General features: G+C 40.0%; 1 protein-coding gene across 3 annotated transcripts; it reads right to left on the reverse strand.

Moving 5' to 3' along the window:
* Positions 1–94: 94 nt before the first annotated feature.
* OGT (O-linked N-acetylglucosamine (GlcNAc) transferase) lies at positions 95–26,859 on the reverse strand. Of its 3 annotated transcripts, none has more exons than XM_055727259.1 (22): positions 26,626–26,859; positions 22,760–22,940; positions 21,424–21,667; positions 19,906–19,974; positions 16,803–16,919; positions 15,829–15,908; positions 13,993–14,188; positions 13,618–13,758; positions 13,307–13,407; positions 12,952–13,105; positions 12,752–12,853; positions 12,304–12,483; positions 10,905–11,063; positions 9,204–9,293; positions 7,087–7,212; positions 6,166–6,336; positions 5,934–6,050; positions 5,689–5,856; positions 3,516–3,668; positions 2,049–2,301; positions 1,738–1,861; positions 95–1,155 (listed from the first exon to the last, which is right to left on the reverse strand). In XM_055727259.1, exons 1-22 carry the CDS (start codon positions 26,660–26,662, stop codon positions 981–983), a joined length of 3,138 nt encoding a protein of 1,045 aa, XP_055583234.1. In that variant the 5' UTR covers positions 26,663–26,859; the 3' UTR covers positions 95–980. The 3 variants fall into 3 exon arrangements, with proteins under 3 accessions (XP_055583234.1, XP_055583235.1, XP_014136053.1); XM_055727260.1 differs by having other exon boundaries at positions 22,760–22,910; positions 26,626–26,858; XM_014280578.3 differs by lacking the exons at positions 21,424–21,667; positions 22,760–22,940; positions 26,626–26,859 and adding an exon at positions 18,140–18,284 and having other exon boundaries at positions 19,906–19,980.
* Between the last annotated feature and the right edge of the window lie 160 nt (positions 26,860–27,019).

A 27,019-nucleotide genomic window follows, 5' to 3' on the forward strand; every position in this document is an offset into this window, starting at 1 on the left:
GCACAGCGGCCGCGGCCAGCCGCGCCCGTAGCCCTCCCCCCGGTCGCTAGCAACTCAGACCACTTCCCCGCCAGCAGAAAACACGAAACGCCGGTCAAATCAAACTGGCAAACCAAAGCTTTATTTTTTTTTTTTCTTCCAAGTCTTTGCTACAGTACCTAGGACTGCTGCGCCTCTATACATAATTCACAATCGTTCCTGAAATCATCGGTTATTTGGCACCAGTTTGTGTTTACCTTCAAAACACTTGTGGGGAAGGGAGGATTAATTTCTGATCAAGATTTGGTTTTTCCAACAGAATAGGAGCTGCCGTCGTGAAGCCAAATTAGCTGAGTTATTGGAGAAGCTTAAAAACAAAAAAAAAAACCCCCAAATCCTTACCTAAACCAACACATTACAGAGAGCTCCAAAACAGAGGTCAAACATTAAAAGGCTGATATAGGCTTGAGTGGTTTATAAAACCTATAAAAAAAGACTACACCAGCAAATATGCCCTTTCAGTCCACACAGTTTAGAAATTAATGCAGGGAGCAACACTCGCTAGCTGGAAATCTTGTCATGGGAGAACCACACATATATACCAACAGGAGTACCCCAAATCAAATGTTAAAATGCTCCAATTCCCAATCCACGTAAAAGGAGATTCACAGGAAGATTCAATCGATCCATGAAATCATAATTGGTTGGGCAGTTCAAACTTCCCCCAGCAACCACTAAGTCACTCATACAGGCTCACATGTACACGGCTCAATCCCATTCAAATTCCTCATGGAATAAAAGGATCCCAGGCTCTACTGAGTCTTTCCCTATCATGCAAGAAATAAGTCTGGCTGTGCTTTAATCACCATCATGTATTACTTCAGCCACAGAGTACCAGGCAGATTAAGTAGAAATGCACAGTTTTTAGCTCATCATCTGCAGAAGTGTTTGAGAGGCTCAGATCCTGGAGAGTTCTAGGTGGGCACACAGTCAGTCTCTCTTCATGCAGACTCAGTGGTCTCCACTGGCTTAATCATGTGGTCTGGTTTGTTGCCAGCAGCATAGTGATCCCACATCTGAAGATAAAGCCGCTCCAGGTCCATTGTATACTGTTTCGTGTTGAACAAAGGACTGGATATTCTCTGCTTCCAGACTTTGCCACGTATTTTTTTCAGGCTATAAAAAAAACCAAACCCAACAGTTAAAGCAGTCGCAAGAGATTCCAAACACTTCACAGTACTGCTTGCTTTTGAAATCTACTATTTTCAGCTAACCCAGAACTGCCAGTACAACGGTTTCAAAAATATCTGCTCCCCGACTTCCACCAAATTTATACTGCTGTTCCATTCCCTCATAATTTCAGATACAGACTACCACATAACTCAGAGAGCTGCCACAGTAACGCATTAACTTGTTGCATTATTTGTAATGTAACTTTTTTTTTTACAGTACAATTTTTGATTTGTAATAAGTGACAAACGGCTTAATCTTCAATTTAAAAAGAACAAAAAGGTGAAATATATTGCACTTTTTACCAGGTAAGAGCCTGCAATTGTTCTAAATGAGCAATTTACTGTAAAAGCAGAAGCTGGCTTAACTGCAAGACAAGAAACCTCTAGATGAGGATTGCCTAGCTATTTTAAATATTAAATATGTAATCTGCAGGATTAAAACTACTGATAAATCTCAGCACTGTGCCCAACTACAAGCACTTTACATTCTTGATGTTACCACATCAGACAGTACAAGTTTGCTTACTATTCCAGATCAGTTCCCAGTTTCACAGCAATATCTTCGTATTCCTGTCTACTTTTTGCAATGAGCTCAAGACAACCCAGGCAAGTGAGCTGGGAGGCAGCAACTCGTGATGCAAGAGTCTCGCCTGTAAAAAAAAAAACATAAAAATTTGATAACAAGAGTAACCTTATCAAGTAACATCAGCAGAGCATGAGTTACTTTCCTTTTGCCTCTATATGAGGCAACAAAGTTTATTGGGTTTGCTCTTCATTATTAAAAACCTAATAATACTCCAAATCCATCTGTTCTGTGTAGGTTCCCCACTGCATTACCTGGCATGGTGACCATAGGAGTCCCAGCCCAGAGCACATCCATCCCAGTTGTGTGCCCATTGCAAAGCGGAGTGTCTAGACAAACATCAGCCAGTTGCCCTCTCCTCACATGCTCTTCTTTGGGGGCAACAGGAGAGAAGATTATTCGGTTTTGGGAAAGACCCAAGTTTTGTGCATATTGCTGAATATTGGGCTCTCCTACAGCTGGGAAACGTAGCAGCCACAGCACACTGTTCGGAACTCTTTTCAGGATCTGTAACGAAAATAAGGAAGCAAATACAGAAAGTTCAGTCAGAAACATCTCCTTTTCCAAACAAGAAATTACCATATACCAAGATGTAGCAAAAGGCGCATTCAATACTTCATTTTAATCTTCTGAGATACAGAGCAAGAAAAAAACCAGATAATCATTTCAAGTGAAATAATTCAGATTGCATTTCTAATTCTGCTGAAAGAGACAGCAACTCTGAGCAACAGTTCACAGAACGCTACTTAAGAGAGTAAATCTTAAAATTTATGATCTCATTTATTTACAGGCCCATACTATAGAATATAAAAAAATTACCTGAGGTAACTCTGCACCACACTATAAATTGGACCTTGATACAGACGCTCAGTGGTCAGATCTATCAATTTACCACCAGCCAAGGTCAGTTAACTTAATTGTGCAGACTAGGGAAGCCCAAAGTTATTTCACAATGGAGTTCCAGCATACTTAAGCTGTGGCAGACAATTTTTCACTGGCTAGAAGCAGAGATGTGATTTGAAGTCAGTTAAAAAATTCTATACTCCATTAACACCAAGTCCTGCAACATGAACATCTGTCCTGATTTTAGCTAGGATAGCATTTTCTTCTTAGTAGCTGGTGCAATGCTGTGCTTCGGACATGGTGTGAGAACAATGTTGACAGCACACTGATGGTTTTAGTTGTTGAGGGGACACAGCCAGGACAGCTGACCCAAAACTAGCCAAAAGGACCTTGTGTATCACTGGGGGAGGTTGGCTGGGGCCTGCTGATTGCTGCTCAGCTGGGTGGTGAGCAACTGTATTGTGCATCACTTGTATCTTGCTCCATTCCCTTTGGATTTTATTCCTCTCCCCTTCTCCTTCATTTTCATTATAATCATTACTATAGTTGTTATTACCATTACTGTTTTGGGGGTTTCCCTCCTATTTTATTTTAATTATTAAATTGTTCTTATCTTAACCCTCAAGCTTTACACTCCTTTCCCATTCTCCTCCCCATCTCTCAGGGGCGCAGGAAGAGTGAGTGAGCAGCTGTATGGTACTTAGTTTCTGGCTGGGGGTTAAACCATGACAGCATCATAAGGATTCAAATAGCTCAGGGTCAATGTTTTCCATAGAACAGTAACAATTTTAACCTGCACGAAGTTTCTACTAACTCGAACAGAATAGGTATGTTCCACAAGTCTGACCTTAGATTTTGTATTACATACAGGTACTCACATTGGCCCACATCTGTAAAGTGGAAGGATCAATCTTATACAGCTGATTAAAATTACAGTATACAACAGCATCCTCTGGTAAGCCATACTGAGAACGAGTAGTAACAATTATAGTCCGTGGAACTTCCTCACCAGTTGCTGCTTTGTTGTTAATCTAAAGAGAAAAAAAAAAAGCTATTGGAACACTGAAATTGCAGCAAACAAGACTACACCCTGTGGGACTGTAATGAGACACACTGCAACATCTGTTAGCATCACAAGTTAATGTAAGCACATCCTTGGTTTTATTATACGAAACAAAATTGTTTACTTAACTCATAACAAGAATTTAATTGGTATGCATCCATGCTTGTGAACACTGGGCATTTTCATGCCCTTTCTGTATCCCCCTGAAAATCCAAGTAACTGGAATAATTGGAATAATGAATCATATAAAGAAGCATTACACTTGGACTGCTCCCCTCCTTACAGTCACTGCATTTCCTTGCACCCAAAAATGAAATTATGACTTCAAGAAGAATAACAGAAGTCTTTAGAAGGCAAAGCCGTTTCTTGTGGTCTGTTTTCTGGTTTGTATGTTTGTTTTTTCACTGTTGGTTTTTTTGTGTTTTTTTTTTTTTTTTTAAGATAAAAGACAACAGGCACAGAACAGATAGTCAGGACTAAAGATACAGACTAACATGTAACTGATAAACTGTAAAGGAACCAGCTGACAATGAAATAATGGGAAACGCTGAAAGTTAAAACTAGAAGTGTTATTAATAGACTTTAAAAAATGAACAGATCTTACAGCCTTCACAAAGAATAGGAACATGCTAATAAAAGACAGCAGAGGACAAAGTTGGGATAATCAGAATATCATGCAAGAGTCTTGAAGATTAGTAAAATGTAAGTATGATTTTTAATTTTTTTTTTTAAATAATAACAGGCAATCATTGGATCAAAGACAGATAAAAACGTCAATACAGACAGGGCAAAACTTAAGAGCCTTTTTCTTTATATGTGTATTTTACATACATACATATTTAAAATTTAGCTCAGTGGCAGTGTGGCCAGCCAAAGTATACCGTTGACAAACCTGACATGAATGACAATACCTCACTGTCACTGACTCCATTAGAAGATGTATGAGATAATCTAGTTCAACAGAAGTTGGTAAAATGCTACTTATCCAGGTCACTGAGCAGACCTCAAACCCACACTGCACATTTCTCATCAACCTATGCCCAGAAGTAGCTGGTATCAAATTAAAACAAGCACAAAGAAGGATTATATTAGTGTGATCAAAAGATAGAAATCCTGTTTTAGAAGTGTACCAACAGAGCTTGGATTGTTACATCTTGGTGGCAGAGTGCCAAGACAAGAATTCTCTATTATTCTCAGGGGACAATAACTTCAGAAAAAAATGCTAATAAGCTTACTGACCAAACTAACACATGACCTATTACCTTAAATGAAAGTCTCTGTTATGAACAAAAGAATTCATAAAAAGAAACCAAGGCATGAGATTATGAATAGAGTAGTGATAATAAAAGGTCTAAGAAAATGATGAAAAACTCTCCTGAAGGACTGTAAACTGAGTAAAATTCATAAGTCAAAAAAGTTATGCCAATGTCAAAATATAGTATTTTTAAAAAGAACAATTCTGCAAAGGAAGAAGTAATAAACAAAACCAGTAACTGTCACGATCACTAAAATCCAATTAACTGTTAAGCACTGAGAGGTGACAGTATAGTGCATCATTAAGGAAGGTGTAAGGAGATAATACGTGCTGATACAGTGGAATAACTTTGCCTGTATTACCCAGCCATTTTTTTCTAAAGGAATAACACAACTGAAACTGACTAAACAGCTCACAAATGCTGCAGGCTGCAGGCAATGAACAAATCTTGCCTTTAAATTCTGAACAACCAAGTGTCTTCTTTATGTAACAAGATTAAATTTCTTCGGACTTCAGACAGCCTTGTGATATAACCCGTCTATCTTTGGGAGGAAAGATCATCTTCCAGTACATCTGCAGCTTCCAACACATTTGCAAGTTAACTTCAGTATGAGACTGACTAAACCATCGTGACAGAAGACAGACATTTGCTTGGAGGTTTTTCTTCCTTGTTATGTTAAAACATACAGATACAATGTAAGACCCAAGAGAACAGTATCTTGAAGTGCCTCACCTGAGTAGTTGCTAATCCATTACTGATGTTGAATCCATTAATAGTTATCTGAATTTGCCCACGATTAATCATCTCAATCACAGCTTCTGCAATTGTGTTCATAGGAATGACTGGCATACTGAGGGCAGCATTGCCGTCTGCATTGTCACAACTGTCAGGACACTTCATCTAAGATAAATCACATAAGCATCAGAGAAAGTACCAGCTTCAGTCCCTAGAACTGAAAACAAAGAAGTAGCTCTCACCTTAACAATCTTGACATCGGGGAGGCTGTCAAGGAAAGCCTTCAAGTCAATGCCATTCAACACAATCCTATTATCATAAATATGACCATTGGACTTGAAATCAATAACTGCTTTTTTCTGTTTAAAAAAAAAAAAAGAATTTTTTTAAAATGTAAAGGTTCTTTACCAAGCACCATTTTATGAAGACAGCTATGGAAAACACCTGCTTTTCTTGGTCTATTTTCCAACATACCTTCAGATGAGGGAACATGTTGGCATGGTCTCCAATAAAGAAAGTGTTTGGCATGTAAGCTAATTTCTCCGAATACTGCTCAGCCACCTCAACTGGCGAAGTTTCTTTATCTGTGATGATATAATCCATGAACAACGCCCCACTGGTGCCAGGATACCCTAGCCACATTGCCTAAAAAACAAGAAAGCAAGGGTCCAGTCCCAGCTGCATTGCAAAACTAAATGAAGATAAAAATCAATACATTTCAAGTTATATTTTTCACCTACAGATTCAAGTTCCTTCTTTGTGCTTTATCAACTGAACAGCAACCACCAACCCAAACTTTTCACTATCGAGACAGTGAACAGTTCAAGGATGTTCTAAAATAGATCCCTCAAGCAAAAGGCCAAAGTATCCAGCTATGTGCAGCTACGGCCAGAATACCAACCATCAGTGATAACAGCTTCTCTTACTTAGCTTGAGACAAACTTTTGTAGCCTAGAGTAACTCCAGTTCAGGCTTCTCCCATTCTCTTTCCACAGGCATTTTAGAAAATCCTTAATCAAAAAATTGACTCTGACTTATTGTAACTTGAATTTCACTAAAACTTGATATTAAAACACCACAACTAACTTCCACAACTGCTTCAAATACCCTTTTTTTTTGTCCTCACTAATGCAAGAAAGCCAGTGGTGTACAGGAACCTCACAGAATTAAGTTCTCATTCAGGACAGTCAACTGACCATAAAGCATATAAAACAACTCAGACTCCTCAGTTTCAACAGAATGATCCTATTTGCCTCACATATGCTAAGCCCTATAAAGTCTCTCTCACTTACTGATCAACATGAACCTTCAGAATTTTTTTCCACTCTGCCAGAAGAAAAAGAGAAACTTCCTACTCACAAGTGGTTTTTTTGAGGTACAGAGCTCTCTAGTTACCTGAATAGGTGCTGGTCTCAGGGCAAATAATTCATTGCGGGCTCCTTTGGTGTAACCATTCATATTAATGAGAATGTGTATCCCATCCTGATGGATGCGGTCTGCTGCTTTTCCATTACATGGTATCTGAAGAATAAAGAAATACATATATAAAATTTATTTTCTTTAAATAAAAAAAAGGTTTTTTTCTCAGTCTTTCAGTAATAAATGTGGTTAGTCATCAGTGTACCAATAGATAAATGTCAACTGCATAATTTAAGTGAGACTTAAATCCCATTACTTCTGGTTTTATAGAGGTGCAAGTCCTCAACTCGGTCAAAAAAACCCTGCTGAAGCCAAGAAAAACATAAGTTTGCTAGACACAGTTGAAGCAGTTGCTGACAGAAACTGTAACTGTGGCAGGTACTTGAAGATTGCCTCTGCACATTCACATCAGGAGTGATGCCTAGCATTGCCAAGCTCAGCAAGTCATGCAGAAAAATATCATATGTGAACCACAGAAAGAACTCTGAGCAATACTGAAACTGCTTCAGTCCTTGGCTAAATCAAAAACAAAGAGCAGAACTTCACACAAGGTATTACCAATGACCTTCAAGAAGAACAGCAAAGCCTTGGAAATTACAACATGTTTCTTCCTGTCTAATACTGAAAGGTAAATAATTTTCAACAGTTTTAAATTCCTCCAAGAATTATAGTCACCTACAAGCAGATAAAAGAAAATACTTGATAGATGTCTCTAGTTCAGCAGTAGAAAAAAACTCAGAAGCTAGAAACTGAGGCTATATAAACCACCACAGCCCCACCACCACTTCTGTAAGCTCTGATCATTAATTAGCCTTATGTAGGGCAAGATTCCCAAACTAAGGCAATACAGAGAAATTACTTCAAGCTGAAGATCAAGAGTAAGCCAATTAGCTACTCTACCACTAATGCTGACTCACCCTGCAATTAATATGCACCATAAAAGTACTTCCTTTTTGTAAAAAGGGAAAGCTACTTCACACTTCATAGCAAGGCAAACAGATGCACACAGGCAGTTGTATCAATGAACAGACAACAACTGGAGTTCCCACCTTAGTTTAACTTTCAGTGAGTTACACTGCTAATGCAATAGATCACAGCAAACCATTTCTACCCGTTTAACCCTTCTGTACAAATCTTTTAAGAGCTGCACTATAACCTAAAAATACAAGTTGATGCCTCAATAATTTTAAGTAAGAAAACTCAAGTGTATCACTCCGGGCAAAGGAAGGAATTCTTCCTAGATAGCTGCTAAGTGCACCAACAAACATGAAAATGCTGTCCTCTCTTACTATGACCCAAGGCTTTCTCAATGTCCACAGCTGCAAAAGCAGGGGGGGACAACAGATGGCTTTCCACAAGCATAACTGAAGCTCATTATTCTAAAAGAACATTTTAAAGGATCAACTTTGCAAAATTTATCTCAGAGAGCAATTCTGCTGACACCAATTTAGCACTTTTACTTATGAGAGCAGGTCCTGAATAACATGACGAGTTTAAAAACTGCATGCAAGTTTTACCTATGACCTAATCTGGGACTGTCCAGGTGCCAATCCAGTTCCATTATTAATGTACCCTAATTATCCTGTGTTGCTTTAGGGTTTTGCAGGTTATCTTGAGAAAGTGTAAATCTTTGACTTCTACGTACACTGAAATTAACATCAGTTTTCACACAGAACTTAACAAATCAAACTCACCTGTATATGTTGCCAAAACAGCCTTTTGATAATGGGGCAAAATCCCCCCATTAATCATCAAGCCTCTATCTTGCCTCACTGGAGTAAAGCAAGCTTAAATATATTTAGAGTTGTGGCATCTTGACTTAGTCATATCTAAATATCATGTATATTATCTTAAGACCTAATGGAACAGTTATTCAATATTGCTAACATTACTTTCTAATAATCACACAGAGGTCACACACTAACCACTGCATCCCAGGTAAGGTAACACTAATACATCTACAAACTCCAAAATTCTCAAGACTAACATCAGCCTCATTCAAGAAACATTTGCAACTAAAAATCTCAAAACTACAGGCTGGTCTCTTCCTTCACTTACATCTGCTAAAAGGTCAATGCATCAAAGAAGCTCACCTGAGATAAATCAACAAAATGATTTGCTTCAGCCATCACTTTTACACGGAAGTTTGTACCATCATCAGGACTCAGGGCGTAACAGAATACCTAGAATACGAGGCACCGAAATTGAGTATCTGCAACAACTTGCCAACTAATAACTTCACTATAAAACATACGGTATTACAATTTTAAATTACATTAGCAAAATTACATCTAGTTTCATACAAATTATATTCTATTTGTGTGGCATTTGCCAGCTGAGAAAGAAGTGCAAAAAATAAGGGGCATTTGACACATCTGCACCAGGTCCCAGTTTTACCTAGTTCTGGCGCTAGGGTATGGTACTGCATCTTGCAGACATACACACAACGTTCTCATCTGTGCAAGGTAATTTGAACAAACTTATTTGCATATGCATTAATTTCTCTAAGAATGCCTTTTAGAAGACACCTTTGAACTTGTAATTAGTGAGAATCATAATTATGAGTCAGGTTGAACAGATAAGCTAAGCTTTGGGGAAGCTTTTTAACAGATTATATTAAACAGTGACTAGTTTTCTCCAATTAAGAAACTGCAAATGTATCTGAGAAACTCGAAGTTGCCAGGTTATGTAAACAGGCATCTTAAGCTAACCTAGCACATACAGATACAGAACCAATACACAGAGAGATTCTTGCAGGACGAAAGCATGGTTTTAGTAAAACAATAATAAACTTCTATTTAGTATTTAAATTAAGTTCTGTGGAGCTTTATAAATCCAGAACAGGAAAGACTGCCCTTTGTCTCAAGCTGACTCAAGGATAACGGTATATTCTCCCCCACACCCCATGTATTCAGCCCACCAATGTAAATGTTTCACGATCTGATTCATAGTCATGCTTCTGATAACAATTCAAGCAAGCAACTCTGCCACAAGGACTTCAGACTACAAAGACTTCATGACCAGGAAAAATCAAGAAAGTTAGGAAAAAGTCCCAAAACAACAAAAAAAAAGATTCATAAAAAACACTTTTGCAAAAAGGAAACACAATCCTTTACAAGGACAAGCAAATTCTCATGTCTTGGAAAGCAGGAGCTCAAGACCAAGGCAATTTAAATAGTCAAAGAGCAAACAAAGTTAAGTGGGAATTAGTTTTGTTTACAGCCTCAGTCCCTTATCATGACACCCAAATATAGACGTGACTGTCTTTAGCATTGTTAAATTCCATATGCTCCTTCTGGAGTAAATGTAGTGTATCATTTCCTTTTGAAAAAGATGTAGTCAGACCAACCTGAAGTTCATGTTTGTGATTCAGGTATCCCAGACAAAAATACATGTAACAAAACCAGCAGCGGAGCATGAATAAAAATAAGATGCATAACTGTAAATCACAAGTAACCTGATAGTAGTACCTCGATGCTGAAACACAACTACTCAAAGAAGAGCAGCTGAAGCTTAAAAAAAAGTTTTCCATAGGCCACCAATCCTACCTACAGCAGTTCTGAGGACAGGTATCTAATCTGCCTACCTTCTAAATAACACTTCATATTGGTAAAGAAGGATGACTCAGGCTGGAGAACTCTTCAACTCATTAAAAAACACCTGCTAAGAAAAAGCCCTGAACACCTGGAAACTAAAGTTTGCCTTTGCCTAGTTTACCTGTCTGCACCAAGAAAAAGAAATTGCCACTTAACAGCTGTTATTTAAAGCTTTAAGCATTCCATCTGTATTTTTACCTCAAATTTGTCTGGGTTATGCATGCCTGGGATTGACTGCATTAGGTGTGAGGTTGGATGGTTTCCAAAATCAGAGCTCACGTAGCCAATACGAAGTCGACCTTCACTGGCTTTTAAATCCTTGGGATGCTCATATGGTGGTTTGTGAAGAACATTAATCTGTCAAGAAAATATACACAACTGTCTATAAACTCCAGAACCAAACCCAAATGCTCAACAGAGGGGAAAAAAACCCACCCATGAGTTGTAGAATTAGCCTTATGCCACATTCAAGTGGTCTGTGGGCATCTATTGTTTCAAAACTGCATTATACGTAATCCACTGGAGCCAAGTGTAATGCCCACAAACTGTGTTACAAGTGGGTACTGTCACATACCCACATGCAGCCAAATAAAGACAGACATCACTACTGCAAGTTGACATTTCTACTTCTCTACCAGTTTAACTGTTCCATCCCTAATTATTAAATATACTGACACCACACCACTATGACTAGGGAGTTCTCAAACTACAAGCCACTTGTGACCCGAAGATTACTCCTGTGAAGTACCACAGTATGCTTTCTGTTCTTATGCTGACCATCTTCCCCAGACATCAGCTTGTAGCCACTATCACTGACAGGATTATTAAGCTATTAAGACAAGCCAATCTGTATGCTAAGTGTTATCTTCTGAAGTCTGAGATCTTTACATTAGTTAACCAGACCCTTCCACTGGCTGACAGTGTATTTTCAGTTACAACTGCTCAAGCAGTCCATCTCAACATTCACAAGCGTCAATAGCTGTGACTCTCTGGCTGAAAAGAAGAAGAAGTTGCATCAACTTATAGTTACAGAACTCGCCACCGACTGCAACTGCAGTCTTGACAGCTTGAGGTGATGTGCGGTCTTGTGGAAATGGCACACAGTTAAATAGTAACAGCAAGAGAAGCTACATTTTTGGGAAAATCTACTATACATAAAGTATTCCAAAACAGATTGACAGCAAATACTCAAGTACCTCCTACTGTGATGCACCACCCTTGCACATTGCTGCCATCACCACTAAAGTGAGTACATTTCAAAATCCCAGAGCCTATCAAAGCTCACAGGTTCCAGCCAGGATTCGCTAAAGGCAAGTTCAGGATCCAGGCACTATGAATGATGGAAAGGACCAGATTTTCAGAAGTATGAACACAGAGCAGCCTGGATCTGTTTTATGGTCAGGAAAGACTATTTTACTCACTCTGCTTTTCCAAAACAACCCTTGCATGTACTTTGCAAAACTAGACGAGTACCACTACATCCTACCTCTCAGAAACCTTACAAAGGCTAATAACTATCTGAGTATTAGATTTTCAGTGGGATCAAGCAAAACCACTCAGTACTTCAATCATAACTGGCCTGTATTAAACTTCCTACCTTGTCCAAACACAGATTTCCATGTCTCTCAGCAATAGCCTTCCTAAAACTGTGAGAAAGGGGATACAGCATGCTATGATGTGGGTGGACAGAAGGTAGTCTGTTTTTCTCCAGTTGATCAGCTACAATGCTAACAAGCTTCTTCATTCTTTCATCATAGTCTGTCCAGTCACAGACAATCTAGAAAAAGGAAAAAATAAAAAGAACATTAGGACAACAGCTCCCTTTGATCTTTATCACATATTTCACAAGTTGAGGCTCATGCTTCTTCCAAAAATAGAAGCAAGAATCTTTGGTTATTACTGTTGATGACTTATAATCTTATCTTCTGATTTAAGGCTTAAGTTTACCCTTCACATTTAAATTAGTGACTGGTTGAGATGATCGCGTTTAGCATTTGCCGCACAAAAAATCTTAACAATTACAATCAAAGCCCCATCTTCCTCACCTGCAAACAGTGGGCCAAGTTGCAGTAGGCGTCTGGGAAATCAGGCTTCAGTTTCAGAGCAGTGCGGTAAGAGGCAATGGCTTCTGGTATATTCCCTGAATCCTATAAAGACACAGAAATGAGTCAGCAGATAAAAATATACTTAAAAGTAAATACAGTGTCCCACCATACCCTAAGAGTGAATCATTCACACGTGCTACCTTGTGAATAGAGGCCAGGTTGCTGTGGGCGTCAGCAAAAGCTGGGTTTATCTGAATGGCACGGGTGTAGCACTGTAGAGCTCCCTGAACGTCCTGCATCTCCTTCAAAGTATTTCCCATATTAGAATAAGCATCTGCAAATGTGGGGCTGATTCTGAGAAATAAAGATAATATATTGTCATCAACAATTAAAGCTCCTCCTCCATTGAGGAGACATACCTGTACCCAGACCTTATGGTTTGCAAAGCAATTATTTCAGTGAAAATATGCTACTGTAAGTCACTCTCTGTAAGTCACAATCTATGGCACTGTCCTTTATGAAAGGCTGGGACTATTACAGATAGTATCCATTTACCTAATAGCCTCTTTGTAATGCATCAGAGCTTCCTGTAACTTTCCTTGCTGTTGCAGAACACTTGCTAAATTTGAATGCGCAGCAGCAAACTCCGGAAACACCTGGAAGAAAAAGAAGTAGAATCAATCTCTCAAGTGCCCCAAGTAGACCATATTAAAAAAATACTTGTGCATTTCTTACTCTTTCTTTTACACAACTTGTGTCTTTGAGCAGACACTCCCCCACTTACAACCTAAGAGGGAAAAATCCTCTGTTATATTACACACTCCCAACTTGCATCCCCACCTGTCCCTCATCAAATTCCACTGTACCTCAAGAGCCTTCCGATAAAGACGGACAGCTTCCTCAATATTCCCCTGTTCCCGTTTGATGTTTGCTAGATTGTTGAGAGAATCTGCATGAGTGGGACAAAGTCGAAGAGCTGTATTGTAGCATTCTTCTGCTTCTACCACCTTCAAAAAAAGGGATATTGTTGATATGGTAATATTTATTTTAACAGCACTGTTTATAAGAAGTCATTACGCAATCACTTTGAACAGGTTCAAGGTGCAGGGTTTCCTGAATTAATTCTTCCTTATGACTAGAGGGCAGCATCCCATCTTAATAGAGCTGGTAACAGCTAGCGTCTAAAATACACTTTCACAGTACTTCTAAAAATTTTACAAAGGAAAAGTAGCACTTCTTACACTGCCTTTCTCCTTCAGGGCGTTGGCCAAGTTACAATAGGCATCAGGGAAGTGGGGCTGTAGCTCAATAGCCCTCCTGTAGGTGTCTATCGCTAGGTCTATTAGTCCTTGCTCATAATACACACAGGCAAGGTTGCCATGTACAACTGCATGATTCGGACTCAAACTCAAGGCTCGTAGGTAAGCTGCTACAGCTCTGTAACAAGAAAAAGAAGGCAAACAATCATTCACGGAGCAGTAATTATATTTACCTTGGTCAAAAGAATAACCCATATTAAAACCCCCCAAACTTCAAGGGATATGTATTATTAATACATTATACACAAATTTGTCCTGTAAGACGTTACTGAAAATGCGGAAGAGCATTGCCTGAATTAGAACCCCAATCAAGGGATGAATTAATTATACATGTTATTTTAAAACTATGCTGAATGCTGTAATGAGTAGCAGACTAGAACAATTAGGTTGTCAAATAGGAATGTTTTCCTCCCACCCGATGCTGTACAGTAATCACAAGTTAAGTCTTCTGGAAAAAAAGTAAAGCCTTTGCCTACTTCTGTTAAACACTCTTCATTACTAAAATAAGAATGAGACTTTGGCTCCATTCCCACCCAGCCCCACCCCCCTGACCCCAGTTTATTATTCATTTCATAAATGGTTTGGGTTGAAAGGGACCTTAAAGATCATCTATTTCCAGCCCCACTCTTGCTGTGCCACGGGCAGGGATACCTTCCACTACATCAGGTTGGCTCAAAGGCTTTCAACACTTACAGGGAGGATGAATCCACAACTTCACTTGGGCAACCTGTTACAGTGTCTCACCACCCTCAGAGTAAATAGTTTCTTCCTAACATCTAATCTAAATCCCACCTTCTTGCAGTTTAAAACCACTACCTCTTGCCCTGTCACTATGCTCCCTGGTAAGGAATGGTTGTGCCTTATCCTGTGTAAACAGGTGTAAGGGGATTCATTATTCCTCTGGACAGGACAGTGAAGAGACACTGCACAGCAACTGTTACAATAGGAACAGTAGCTTAAGGCTACATGTCTTCATCCTCTCTGCTAACCAAACACATGTATCAAGCTTTACTTATACTTCAGACTTTACTTTCTCCAAAAGAGAGATCTTTGATTATATGCTCCTACAGTGCTATATAAATACTGTACGTATGAACTCTAATCTGATTTCTAGAAAAATCACAACAGTATACACAGTAAGTAGAATCTCAAAAAGTTGATGTGAAGTCCAAAATGTTGAGGAAACATTCTCCTATTTAGCTCATTAATTTGCGGTTAAAACAGAGATCACTGAATGATTTACACTGTGCAACGCAACTAGTTACAATAACTAACCTGTTCCTTGCAAGCTTTTATTAGATTTGGAGCCACAAACCACAGCTACCAGAAATTATAATCCAATTAACAGATACAATATAGACACTGCATACAAATAACACAGCCTGGATTTTCTTACAGAAACAAAAGTAAGATATACCAGGTCAGAGGTCTTGAAACAAGTTAGTTCAAGACGACAGCAACAGTACTGCAATCCAAAACAGTAACATGATGCCAACACGTAATAAATACAGAAACACTCATTTTTAACATTTTTATTAAGTACAGGAAAGTGACAAAAAGGAATACATTCCACAGGACCTTAATTTTTTTTAGAATTCAAGTAACTCGCTCTGTATGCATTTCAAAGCGATCTGCCTGCTTAGCTTACAGCACAAATCTTCACTATACAGTCCAAAGATACTTTACATCAGGATACATAATTTCTATCTTGATACATCTGACAGGCCACTAACAGAGCAATAGTACTTATCTGCTTACCTGTCAAATATTCTTGCCTCCTTCAGGACATTTCCCAGATTGATGTAAGCATCCAAAAAATTTGGGTCAAGTGTTACAGCCTGAAAATATTTTTGAATATTAACAGTTTTGAGCATTAACAGGAGAACATTCTATGAAACCTAGCTGGTTTTCTGTTTGCTTGGGGTTTTTTAAATTTGATAACCCCAATCTGTAAGCATCTAAGACTTTACCCATAACCTAGTAAAAAAGAAAACTTAAGCTATAGAAATCAATCACAGAGCATCCAAGTTATTTATCTGTAGAAACAAAACCATACAGTACCTTCAAACGTATTCATTTGCTTATCTAGTCAGTTGCAACTACTGCAGAATAAAGCATTAAAACATTTATTTCACATTAGGCTGATTATACTTAACACTCCTACCTACCCACGCCACGATGCCTTTAATTTGGGGGTGGGGGGGGGGGTGGGGGAAGGTATCAGAGAACTAGTTAATGACACCAATCTAAGAATTCTGAAACAATAGTGGTAAAAAATAATCCTGAAGAAGAGGAACTAGTGTGTCACTTAAAATTGTTCTCCTCAGTTACCCATAGGACTGTAATACCTGCAACAAAATCACAATGAAAAAAAGATTTTAAGCACAAAGTAGTTTCTCCCTCTAACACATGAAACATACAAAACATCATTCCCATCAAATTAGATTTTTAAAAAGTTTATTCCAGAAAAGGATTGTAAAACCACTTAATGAATTTTCTTTTACATGTGTGTGAAGTCTTTAGGGCAACTGTAAACATATCTCTGTAGTGGCACACAGGCAGTCCGAAACATCAGGAAGTAAAAAAAAAACCTGAACAACTATTAACATAGGATGTTAACTAAAAGGATCCAAAGAACTCTGTTCTCTGCTGATCAAAACATTTAATCTACAAGCAGACAACTGCACGTACGTTAAAATCTAGCAGTGAAGCTGACTGGCTTAGATAGTTACCTTTTCAAAGTGATGAATTGCAAGCCAAATTTCTCCTTGGGCATTGAAAACACAGCCAAGATTACTCCAAGCCACTGCAAAGTTTGGTTGAGTCTCAATTGCTTTTAAGTAACAGGCCTTGGAACAGTTAAAGAAGAGAGATACAAGGGAAGGGGAATATTTGTAAAAAGAAAAAAAATAAGAAAAAAATAATTGTTAGTATGCCTTCTCTAACCAGCCAAAAGTGACCCTGCAGTATAGGCTAGCTTGCGCCAAAACTAATGCGCTGCAAACTGTTGTTGATCCTGCGCCAGCGCAAACCAAAACCCAAGTGCAAGCCCACCATTTTTCAGTTATGCTGGTAACAAATTAACATGCCTTTAGACACCAGGTCACCACAGAAATAATCTTCAAAATAATTTGAGTAGTTCAGCGGAAATATCTGCCATCCTTAAGTACACAAAAAAACCCTAATGTGTAAATACAACTTTGCTGTGAAATGTAATTGTTAAATTGTGTAGCATTCTAAAACAGACAGAAATTACTTAAAAAAATAGAAAAACTAATGAAAAAGATGAAGCCATTCTTCGGTTTCAGCTGTCCTTGTCAAGTGAGATGACATACCCCATCCGTATCTTGTTTCCCTTCCCCCCCGCCCCACCCCCAAATACATCGAATCATCTGCAGCTTCAAAACCTCAAATGACAGGATTGCATGAAGGTTTAGGTCCCTGTAATGCAAGCGCAAGAAATCGCTGCGCATCCTAAACAGCACGGCGCCACGCTATCGCTGCGAACTGCTTTGCTATATTGATTGCCCCTAGATCCAGTGAACGGCCAACCAGAATCATTAATCTACCAGACAGGCCCATAACAAACTCTCATATTAAATTTGATATCTGGACTCTTAAATGTGTTACAACCCAATTTCATCCAAAAGGCTGCAGCCTGGAGCTTGGGCAGTCACCCAATCAGAGATTAATCATCTAGTCAACCGTTCACGAGGGCTTAATCGCACGCAATGCGCGTTACCGCTGCGCAGCCTTTGCGCTACTGCAGGATCACAGCGCATCATCAGAAGAGCAGAACGCTGCAATCCAAACAAAGAAGAAAAAAGGAAAAAAATGAACAACCAGAAGAGTTAGAAGCTTTTACTATTAACTATCTCCAATTATTTCTTTAAAAATATTTTAATTTACTTTTACTTTATTTCTTTGAAAGAATTTGTGGCTACTAGTATAAAATATTCTTACATTACTTGCTTGTAATTAAATATTTTAAGCTGTTTCTGAAGCCACAAGACAGAAGATTCAGGCATGGAGGCAAATGGTTTTGCTGTGGCAGTTACAAACCCGTTACCATATTTCTCATCATGTGACTTTTCGGTGCGTTCCTTGCTGGAAGAGGAGGAGGAGGTGTGTGTCTGCCCTAGATCCAGGCCTCGAGCTCCCTTCAGCGAGGCACCTTACGCATGGAATAGGAGGTTTCACCCACCTGAAACCTTCTAAATACAATATCAGTGGTGAAAAACCAAAAACAAGAGAGAAAATAAAACAAGATCATTAGTAAGAGTTCAACAAAGCAATTGCATTTTTTTGGATATGTCTTAACACATGGGAATGAGGACAATCTGTCTGTAACAAGGGAGACATGCAGAAGGGAGAGGGTTAATCAGGGTAATTGCATACAGCAGGGACTTTTTTTTTTGGAAGAAAGGCTCTGAAATATCTACAAAGAAATTAAATTTTAGTTCAAACTGTAAGGAATCTGCTGGCTTGATCTTTCAAATGGACTGATAACCAAAGAAACACATTGCAATTTACTCAAGATGTTTTTCCTCATTTATTAAGTTCTCACAAAACGGAATAACACTTTCAAACTAGGTGTCTCCAGAGCTCTGAAACAAAGAAGTCAGCAACCTAAGGCAGGCGCAGTGTCTTGGCCTATACCAGTCACACTAAAGCTGCAGTGAAGTGCAATTCATGTTAGCTGTCCGCTTGGTGGGCTGAGAACCAAGTGTCTCAAAGACTGTTCAAACTGTGAATGCTGCTACAAAATATTTTCAACCTGGATCCGACCAAATCAATTAGGCTGCCCTAGGATGGTACGCACATCCAAGTTGTTAAGAGAAGTCAAAAAGATAATGAACTTTGAACCCGCACTCCAATTACCCCATAAAGATCATTAACCCTCCCCAAATGGTGCTGCAGCCAAACAGACAGCTACGCTGTTCATACACTCCACTTTTTAGCATGCGCGTGGGGCTTGGAGTGACAGACGTGGAGTCCAGAGTGTTTTCCGATTTCTCCACACTCCTCACCCCTGCAGCGCGGACGCGTAAGGTGGCTTGTAACAAGACAATTTCTTTGTGCAATCCAAGTTTTAACATGCCAAGAATTTTAAACTCATCTTGGTGTTCGAATTCTCAGTTTAGGAAACACAAGACTGCTAGAAGCCACCTTTCCACTACAGCAAGTTTTCTTTCGATCAGTTCATTTCCCAAACAAACCAGCTTTGTCCTTCTGATTTCTTTATTTTGGGGTAGGGGAGAGGGAAGACATGAGAAAAGATATTCGGGGGTTTCGCATACTGCAGCTATTGATCGTTTACTAGCCTTTCTTCCACTATCAAGGGAAGGGAAAAGTTAAAAGAATAAAAATCTTTAAAAGCCAATATTACAAGGTAACATTTGGATAAGTTTCTTCTCCACTTACAAGCCACAAAGGACTTTAGAAGAGCAGCATTTTCAATAGCACCTGCATCGTACAGGGATCTCGAGCTAACCACAGGCTCTCTGCTTGGCACCAGCAGGCAAGCCTCAGATTTGAAGGACTGTTACTTATTTCCAGATAAGAGCATGATGGAGCCCCTGCCCAATACTTCAGAATGGTATCAGACAGTCTAGTTCAGCAGAAAGGCTTGGTAATGTTCCATTTCTTGACTTAAACCAACTTTTAAACATGGACATGCCATATCTTGCCCTGCAACTACTCTGGGGTGTTTCAGTGCCTTCAGTTTTCAGCAGTTTCTCAGACTGTCTGTAGATCAACGCAGATTTGAAGACTTGGTGCAAAGTTCAAGTTTTCAAAACACTGACGTTTACATGTATTCTACCCAACACCTACCTTGGCTTCTTCCAAGCGACCCAGGGCTTTGAGCAGGTTCCCCAGGTCACTACGAACACAGTACAAGTCCTGGAAAATCAAAGTCATACTATCAGCTTCAGGACTTCAGACACCCCAAAGGTCTTCACAGAGAACTTATAAAGAACACCCCAGCCCTCTACAGCTTATTTTTAATTCTTAATAAATACATCACAAGTATCAATTACTTATTCTTGACCTAACATTACAGCCAACAGATAATCTTCCCGGTTTTAGTACTGTAAAAATACAACTCTAAGAAGCAGAAAGTAGCATTTCATACAATCCCTCTTTATACAGAAATATAAAACTGAAACCAAATGCCTCTGCCTCCAAGCAGCTTAAGTTCTTTTGCCATATGTACATGAAGATCCCCCCCCTTTTTTTTTTTTAAAGCATGACTGCAAACCTGCATTCTTAACTTACACCACTGCCATTATGATTTTTTAATAGATTAAATATAGCGGTTTTGCTTCCTGTATCCCCAAAGCAGGTTTTCGCCCTGTTTTTCCCACTAATCCATGCGTTTTAAACAGCCCTGCCACTTATTCTTTCACTTGTAACCACGGCACAGGCTGCAACTGCATTATCTAACAGTAGAGATCACAGAAAACGGGGACATTTTTGTCAACACTAGCAAATGGAGTTCTAACCTAAACAAAACTCAACTCCTCTAAGAAAAAACAAGATTCCGAGCTCTTGTTGGACTGGGTTTGCATTTGCTTTTCCAAACAAGAAAGGATATATGCACACTAGACAGACGATGCATTTCAAGTGCTTTTTGACAAAACATACAACCAAACAGCAAGCAGATACCATCTTTTTTAGTACTATAAAAATTATTTGAGTACAATGCAAAATGAACAGAAGACAGCAGTCTGGTAGATCGTTTACTAAAAATGTCAATTCAAAGCAGTTACAACCAAAAATCCAAACACTGGACCTATTTTATTGGAGTCACTTATAAACAGATACTCAGTTTCAGCCTATAAAACATAAAAATGACATTTCTGTAAACCAGACAACAGTGGAAATTAAACCAGGTAACTTTTGTCACCATGAAATTTCTGACTTTGTGATAAAGTAATACCTGATCATTTTTCAAGATCTCACATTCAAGTGTGAGCAGAGATTCTCTCACCGTAATAAGTGTGCCTTAAAAAGCACACAAAACTACATGAGGTTATTCACAAACTTCTGACTTTGGGGGAGAAAAAAACACACTCAAAGACCAAAATAAAACCCCAATTCCTTGCTTTTCTGTTATCGCAACAACACAGGCAAGTACACAACCAGCAGCCCTTACTGTATTGCAACACAGAACTTGGAACTTTTTGTGACAGAAGTCTTCCAATGATCCTTAAGAAAGTATTAAGTATACCATTAAGTTTATGGTGTACAGGTTATAGGGAAGGATTATCACTTGTTCATTCTTTGAAACCTGCTATTTGTGTGTCCTGGGACAGTACTAAAGCAGAAAGAAAATTAAGTGTTACTTACAGGGTTGTACTGAAGGGCAGACACATATGCTTGTACTGCTCCTTCCATATCACCTGCAGCTACCAGCGCAGCAGCCAAATTAATATATCCATCAATGAAATCTGGTTTGAGGCGCAGTGCGTGTCTATAATGTTCAATTGCTTCTTGTAGCTGTCCACGTTCCTTGTACACATTGCCTAGATTTGAGTAGGCTTCGGCCAACAGAGGATTCTGTTTAATAGCTAAAGTGCTGAAGTGAGCAGACCTGGAAAAAATCAGACAAGTTAGCAAAAAAAAACCAAACCTAAACAAAAACCAAACCAAACAAAAACAAACAAACAAAAAAAAGCCCACCTTTGACTTTCAGCATTTACCTATTTTCCTAGTTACTTAATGAACATTCATGCTTATTTCAAGCCAAACATACAGCCAACAAATCTGGACTTACAGAGCTGTCCTGTTTGTTTAGCTTCTCGTAGCTTAAACTATCATCTCCACTTTTCCTATTTTAGATTCCACTGAAAACTCTCATTTGCAATCAGTAGCATTCAAGTCACCTCACCAAACCTGAGCTCATCTCAATTGGAGAAAGCACTACAGAAATCCTGCAAAGCCTCCTTCAACACTTGTATACTTTGCAATGTTCCACTCAATACTCTTTTCAAGAAGCAGTAAATAGCTGACAGATGTAGATGTAGAATTCCGTTGTATCCTCCCCCATTTTATTTTTCCATATCTGAACTGTTATTACAACTTCATTCAGAAGCTCATATAAATCTCAGCCGAAAGTTCTTCCTTCCTTCACCATCACACACATATTTACAGCTAGAAAAAGTGCATTTCAAAATGCTTGAGGCACAGAAAGCAAGATCAGTAACAGGCAAGCAGAAAAAATATAAAGACAACTTTCAGATGACAAAAATCGTTAACTGATCATGCCATTTTGCGACATTTTTGTAACTTAAAAAACAACAACAACATAAACCCAAAACCCCCCACAATGCAGGTGGAATAAATAACCAAAAGCTTTTGTTTACACATGTAAATACCTCCAGTACACAGAAGTGTGGCTGACACTCCTATATTAATGTGTTCAATATGAAAATAATACGAGAATAATGGCAAGATCTGTTGCTTGTTGTAAAGCGGTTCCAATTTGTATTTCTCTTACTCTAACAACATTAAAAAAGTAAAAACATTATTTTTGACCAGTCCTTACTGCTGCCATGAAGTCAGTCAGTGCTTGTGTTCAGTGATAAAAACAAAATGCTAGAACAGAACTTCTGTCAGCTATACTTAGTACTATTACAAGTTCAAACCATAAAGAAAGCTTGACAGAACACCTCAAGTCTCCTACCTGTCCAATCTGCGACACTGGAAGTGAATGGACGATAGTAATAAAAGCACACCAGTGTTATCAGGCTCTTGTCTCCAAAGCTGCATGCAGTGTCTCTCTGCTGCTTCAAAGTCTCCTGCCTGATACTCACGATGAGCCAACTCCGCTAACCCTTGGAAGGAAAGCATACGTTTCGTTGGTTCTGGAGAATCACCAAAACATTTAAGGGGGGAAAACAAAAAGTTAGATAATGGGAACAAAACAAAAAAACAGAACAAAATGAAAAAGAAGTGTACACAACTGAAGGATGAAAAGGTTTGAAATTACATAAAACACTACAGCACGTGGCAGTTTGAACTCTCAGATCTTCGTGTCCCCACCTATTACTATTTCTAACATCATCTGTACAAGTCCATGACTTCATCAGCTAGTAATAGGAAGCATGTAGACGGTAATGACTGTGAATATTTGCAAGTCAACCATTTTCCATTAACCTGAGATATATTTTAAAAGATTCCTGGCACGATACTGTACTTCAGCTCACAACAGCAGAAGTGCTGCCAACAGAACAATAACTCTCCTCACTCTCCCCAACTGTAAATCTTATGTTTTGTAGTATTAAAAATAAGTTCTAAAAACCTATTAGGGAAATGAAGGACAGCAGAAAAAGACCTCAAAGGACTTGAACAAAAGAAAGTTTTGCTGTGTCGGTAGTGAAAGTCCCTTAAACAACCAACAAAAAAAAAAAAAAACCACCACAAAAACTGTGTAACATTCCTTGAGTCCTCTACACTCCTACATTCTCTGTAATGAGGATTCCTTCACAGAAAAAAAAAATGGCCTAGGAACAACATCTGATAAGAGACAAACACACACTTCAATGATTATGCAAATGGTCTACAGAAGGAACCATTAACAGACAGGGTACAGGAAAGGAGTTACTGCTTCTGGATACTTAGCTGCAATGGGATTGACACAATGTTTTTTGTATTTAAGATCCAACTGTGAAGAACAAAATACTTAAATAAAACACCACCTGTTTTAGACAACCTGAAGTGTGAGAAGTAAATTTCTTCCAAAGCACAGTTCTGTATTAAAATATAGAGAAGCGTAGCTTGAAAAAAAACACAACCGTTCATCCTAGAAAGAAGTGCTGACCTTCAAATTCTGCCTTTATACCAATGATTATTACTATTAAAAGTCTTAATTACTGCAAGCATCTCTTATTTTTCCTCCTGAAGTCCAGCGTTTCTAGTACTCTGCCATCACTTGATTCCACTTATGAAACACTTCTAAACTGGACATACAGAGTTTTACAATTCTGAATTTAAACAAAACAGAAAAATCCTTCCTAATACAAGGAAGCACTTCAATATCCAAATACACACATCTTTGCACTTCAGTATTGCAAAACTCCTCTGAGACTCATAGTTCTTTTGTGAGAACTTTAAAGATAGCAAAATAATCACAAAGACATTAGGTCCAGAGTTACTATCTAGTGTTTATTTTATGAAACTGGGATTTATCTAAAATAATTATTTTCAAAATTGCTTTTTGAGCACTACGTTGAAGACAAGATTGTAAACACTACGTAATTTAACTGAAGTTGTTTTTCTAGATAGTATGTTGTCTCTGTCGGCTCTAAAAACTTGAAGCGTTTCACAGTAAGTTGGAACTAGCAAAGCTACTTGCTTTCAGATACTTGACAAATTACTAACCAAGTATTTTCATCAAGATTAGATTCCCACTTCCTAGAAGCCTAGCTCAATAGTTTTCCAAACCCTCGCTAAGGCAAAAGTGGGACTTCAGTACCTAGTTAAACCTGCTAGCAATAGCAGGTAACAACTGTTACCCAACGTGAGAACGACAGCACCACTTATGGAAGTCCAAGGAGCTGACAGTAATGATGATACTGGAGTACCAACACGCTGTTCCTCACTCCCTCCTTCTGCCGTTGTTAGTCCCTCTAGCAGTCGGTGTATTTTCAAGTTCTGCTGATGGCACATACAAGGGGAAGCAGGACAGAAAAAGCCTGTCTCCTGGACCTAACTGAACCATTTCTTCTTCAAAAAAATTTCAGTAGTGTTATTAAATTTCAAAGCTAAACCAAAAAAAGAACCCAAAGTTTAGACTTACAATTCTTACGACCACTTGGAAAGAAGCTAAAAAACATTACACAAATGTTACATTTTGCCAACTTAAGCAAAAAGTGAAACTGAAGTTGTAACTCCCAGGGCAAGAAAGAAGGTGGTGCAGAAATACTGTATTTAATACCTCAGAATAATAATTGCTAAAAAAAGCAACAAAATAAGTGAAACACTTAACATTTTCTTTCATTTATCAAGTCTCTTCACAAAACCACCCCCCCCGAGGAGATGAAGGAGACTGATCACTCAGTGTAAAACAGGCAGTTATCTACCTCCAAACAAGTATTTTAGCAATGATCCTTGAAAAGTTCGTTGAAAAATAGGAACCAGACAGCTAAGTCATAAAGTTCAAAATGAGCTAAACTTTTAATAGAAGGCTGGCTGGAAGAAAAGTTCTACAACCCATAAAATCCGTAACACGGTGATTGCATAATTCAGTGTCTGCTTACTGAAACCATTGGTAAAGAAAATAACTGCAGCAAACTGTCACAGACAGAAAAATTCTTTATCAAGCCTTGCATGCATAAATTTAGGTACCTAGGCTAACCTGTGCTACGTGCTTTGATTACGACCTTGGAAACACCTAGTACATGCTATGACAATGACCCTTCCTGAGACTTCTACAGAATGCAAGCAAAATAAAAACCCGCACAGAACTATCACAAGTGTACCCAAGGCCGTTTTTTTTCCCCAGAACTAACATCCTAAGCACCCACTACATGCTCGTGCTCAACCTTACATCTGGGTAAAACCTAGGCCCGAACAGGAGCCACAACCATCTGGGACGCGGCGGTGACAAGGAGCACAAGATGCTCTCCAAGCATGCACATGGTTCTTTTCACCTCCACAGATCAAGGATGCTGCAGCCTCGCTGACGAGACCTGCAGATCTAGCTGAGGAGCAATGAAATACTGTATTGCAGCACTTAGCCTCTCCGTTTCCACTTCTGTACCACGACCATTCCTTTTTACCTCCCTATCTCTGCACTGCTATCCCATCCTCCTCCATAGATGCTATTTTTTTCCTGCTTTTCCCAGGCACCTTTTCAGCTTTTCAGACCCTTCCTTCCCTCTGGTTACAGAAAGACCTCAAAAAATCTGGGGCATAAAGCCGCGCTGACCTTTTATCCTTTCAGTGAGCAGAATGCTGCTTTTTACTGCTTTATGGGGACAGCGACATTTCTCCTCTTCTGTCGCCCGTCCCTCAAGTTCCAGATGTGCAGGCCAGATGTAGGGCAGGCCCTTCCTTATCGAGGGCACGCTATCTCGCTGCCCAGCACAGCGGTGCTCCCTGGGCGTAGCTAGTGATTCTAGACCAGTTAAGCCGCGCTCTGGGTCAAGTTTTCACCCTACTTCGCCCTCCGCAAACACGCAGTCACCTGCTGTAGATAAATTTAGCAGCAGGAGACCAGGGCGGCAGGAGCCCCCCCCAGCGCGGCCCGCAGCGGCAGCACCCGCCGGGGGCCGAGCCCCGAGCCCGGGCCCGCCGGCGCCCCGGGGCGAGCGGAGAGCAGCACAAAGGCGGCAGGACCGCGCCGGAAGCCACCGCCTCGCCCACGCCGCCGCTTCTGGAAAGTTCCGCCGGGAGCGGGCCCGGCGAGCGGGGAGCGCCGCGCTCGGGGCGGGCCAGGCGCGGCCCCGTGGGGCACAGGCCGCGGCGTGGCCCCGGGCGGGGGCAGGGCCCAAGCTCCGCAGGGCTGCGGCGGTACCGGCCCCCGGCGCGCCCGGCAGCCCACGGTACCTGTGCTGTCGGCCACGTTCCCCACGGAGGTCGCCATCGCGAGAGGGGGCCGGCGAGGCTCGGGCGGAGGCAGCGGAAGGGCGGCGGGTGCGGAGGGGCCCACTCGGCTGAAGCGGCCGGTGCAGGACCGAGGTGCCCGCGGTCCCGGCGCGCTGAGGCGGCGGCGGCTCCCGAAATGGCGGTGGCGGAGGCAGCAAACTGCCGAATGGCTGCTGCCGGAACTAGCTCCCCCTGGCAAGTAGTCCGGGCGGAGCCAGCCAGCGGGCCCGTACGAAACCGCTGTGCCGCGCGCGGCGGAGGGACCTCTACCGGAACTTTCCCCGTCTCCTTCCGCCCAGCGAGCCCCTCCGGCGGCAGCGGCGTACGAGCGGTCGCGGGGCTCAGCTTTGTCAGC

This window comes from Falco cherrug, chromosome 15, assembly GCF_023634085.1.
Source record: "Falco cherrug isolate bFalChe1 chromosome 15, bFalChe1.pri, whole genome shotgun sequence".
In the NCBI taxonomy this organism is placed as follows: Eukaryota; Metazoa; Chordata; class Aves; order Falconiformes; family Falconidae; genus Falco; species Falco cherrug.

Coding starts and splice junctions, on each gene's coding strand:
- OGT (XM_055727259.1), bottom strand. CDS start 26,662: ATGGCGACCTCCGTGGGGAACGTGGCCGACAGCACAG. Junction 13,759..13,992: donor CCCTGAAGGAGAAAGGCAGT/GTAAGAAGTGCT, acceptor CTTTTTTTGAAG/GTGGTAGAAGCAGAAGAATG. Junction 11,064..12,303: donor GAAATCTGTGTTTGGACAAG/GTAGGAAGTTTA, acceptor TTTTCTTGACAG/ATTAATGTTCTTCACAAACC.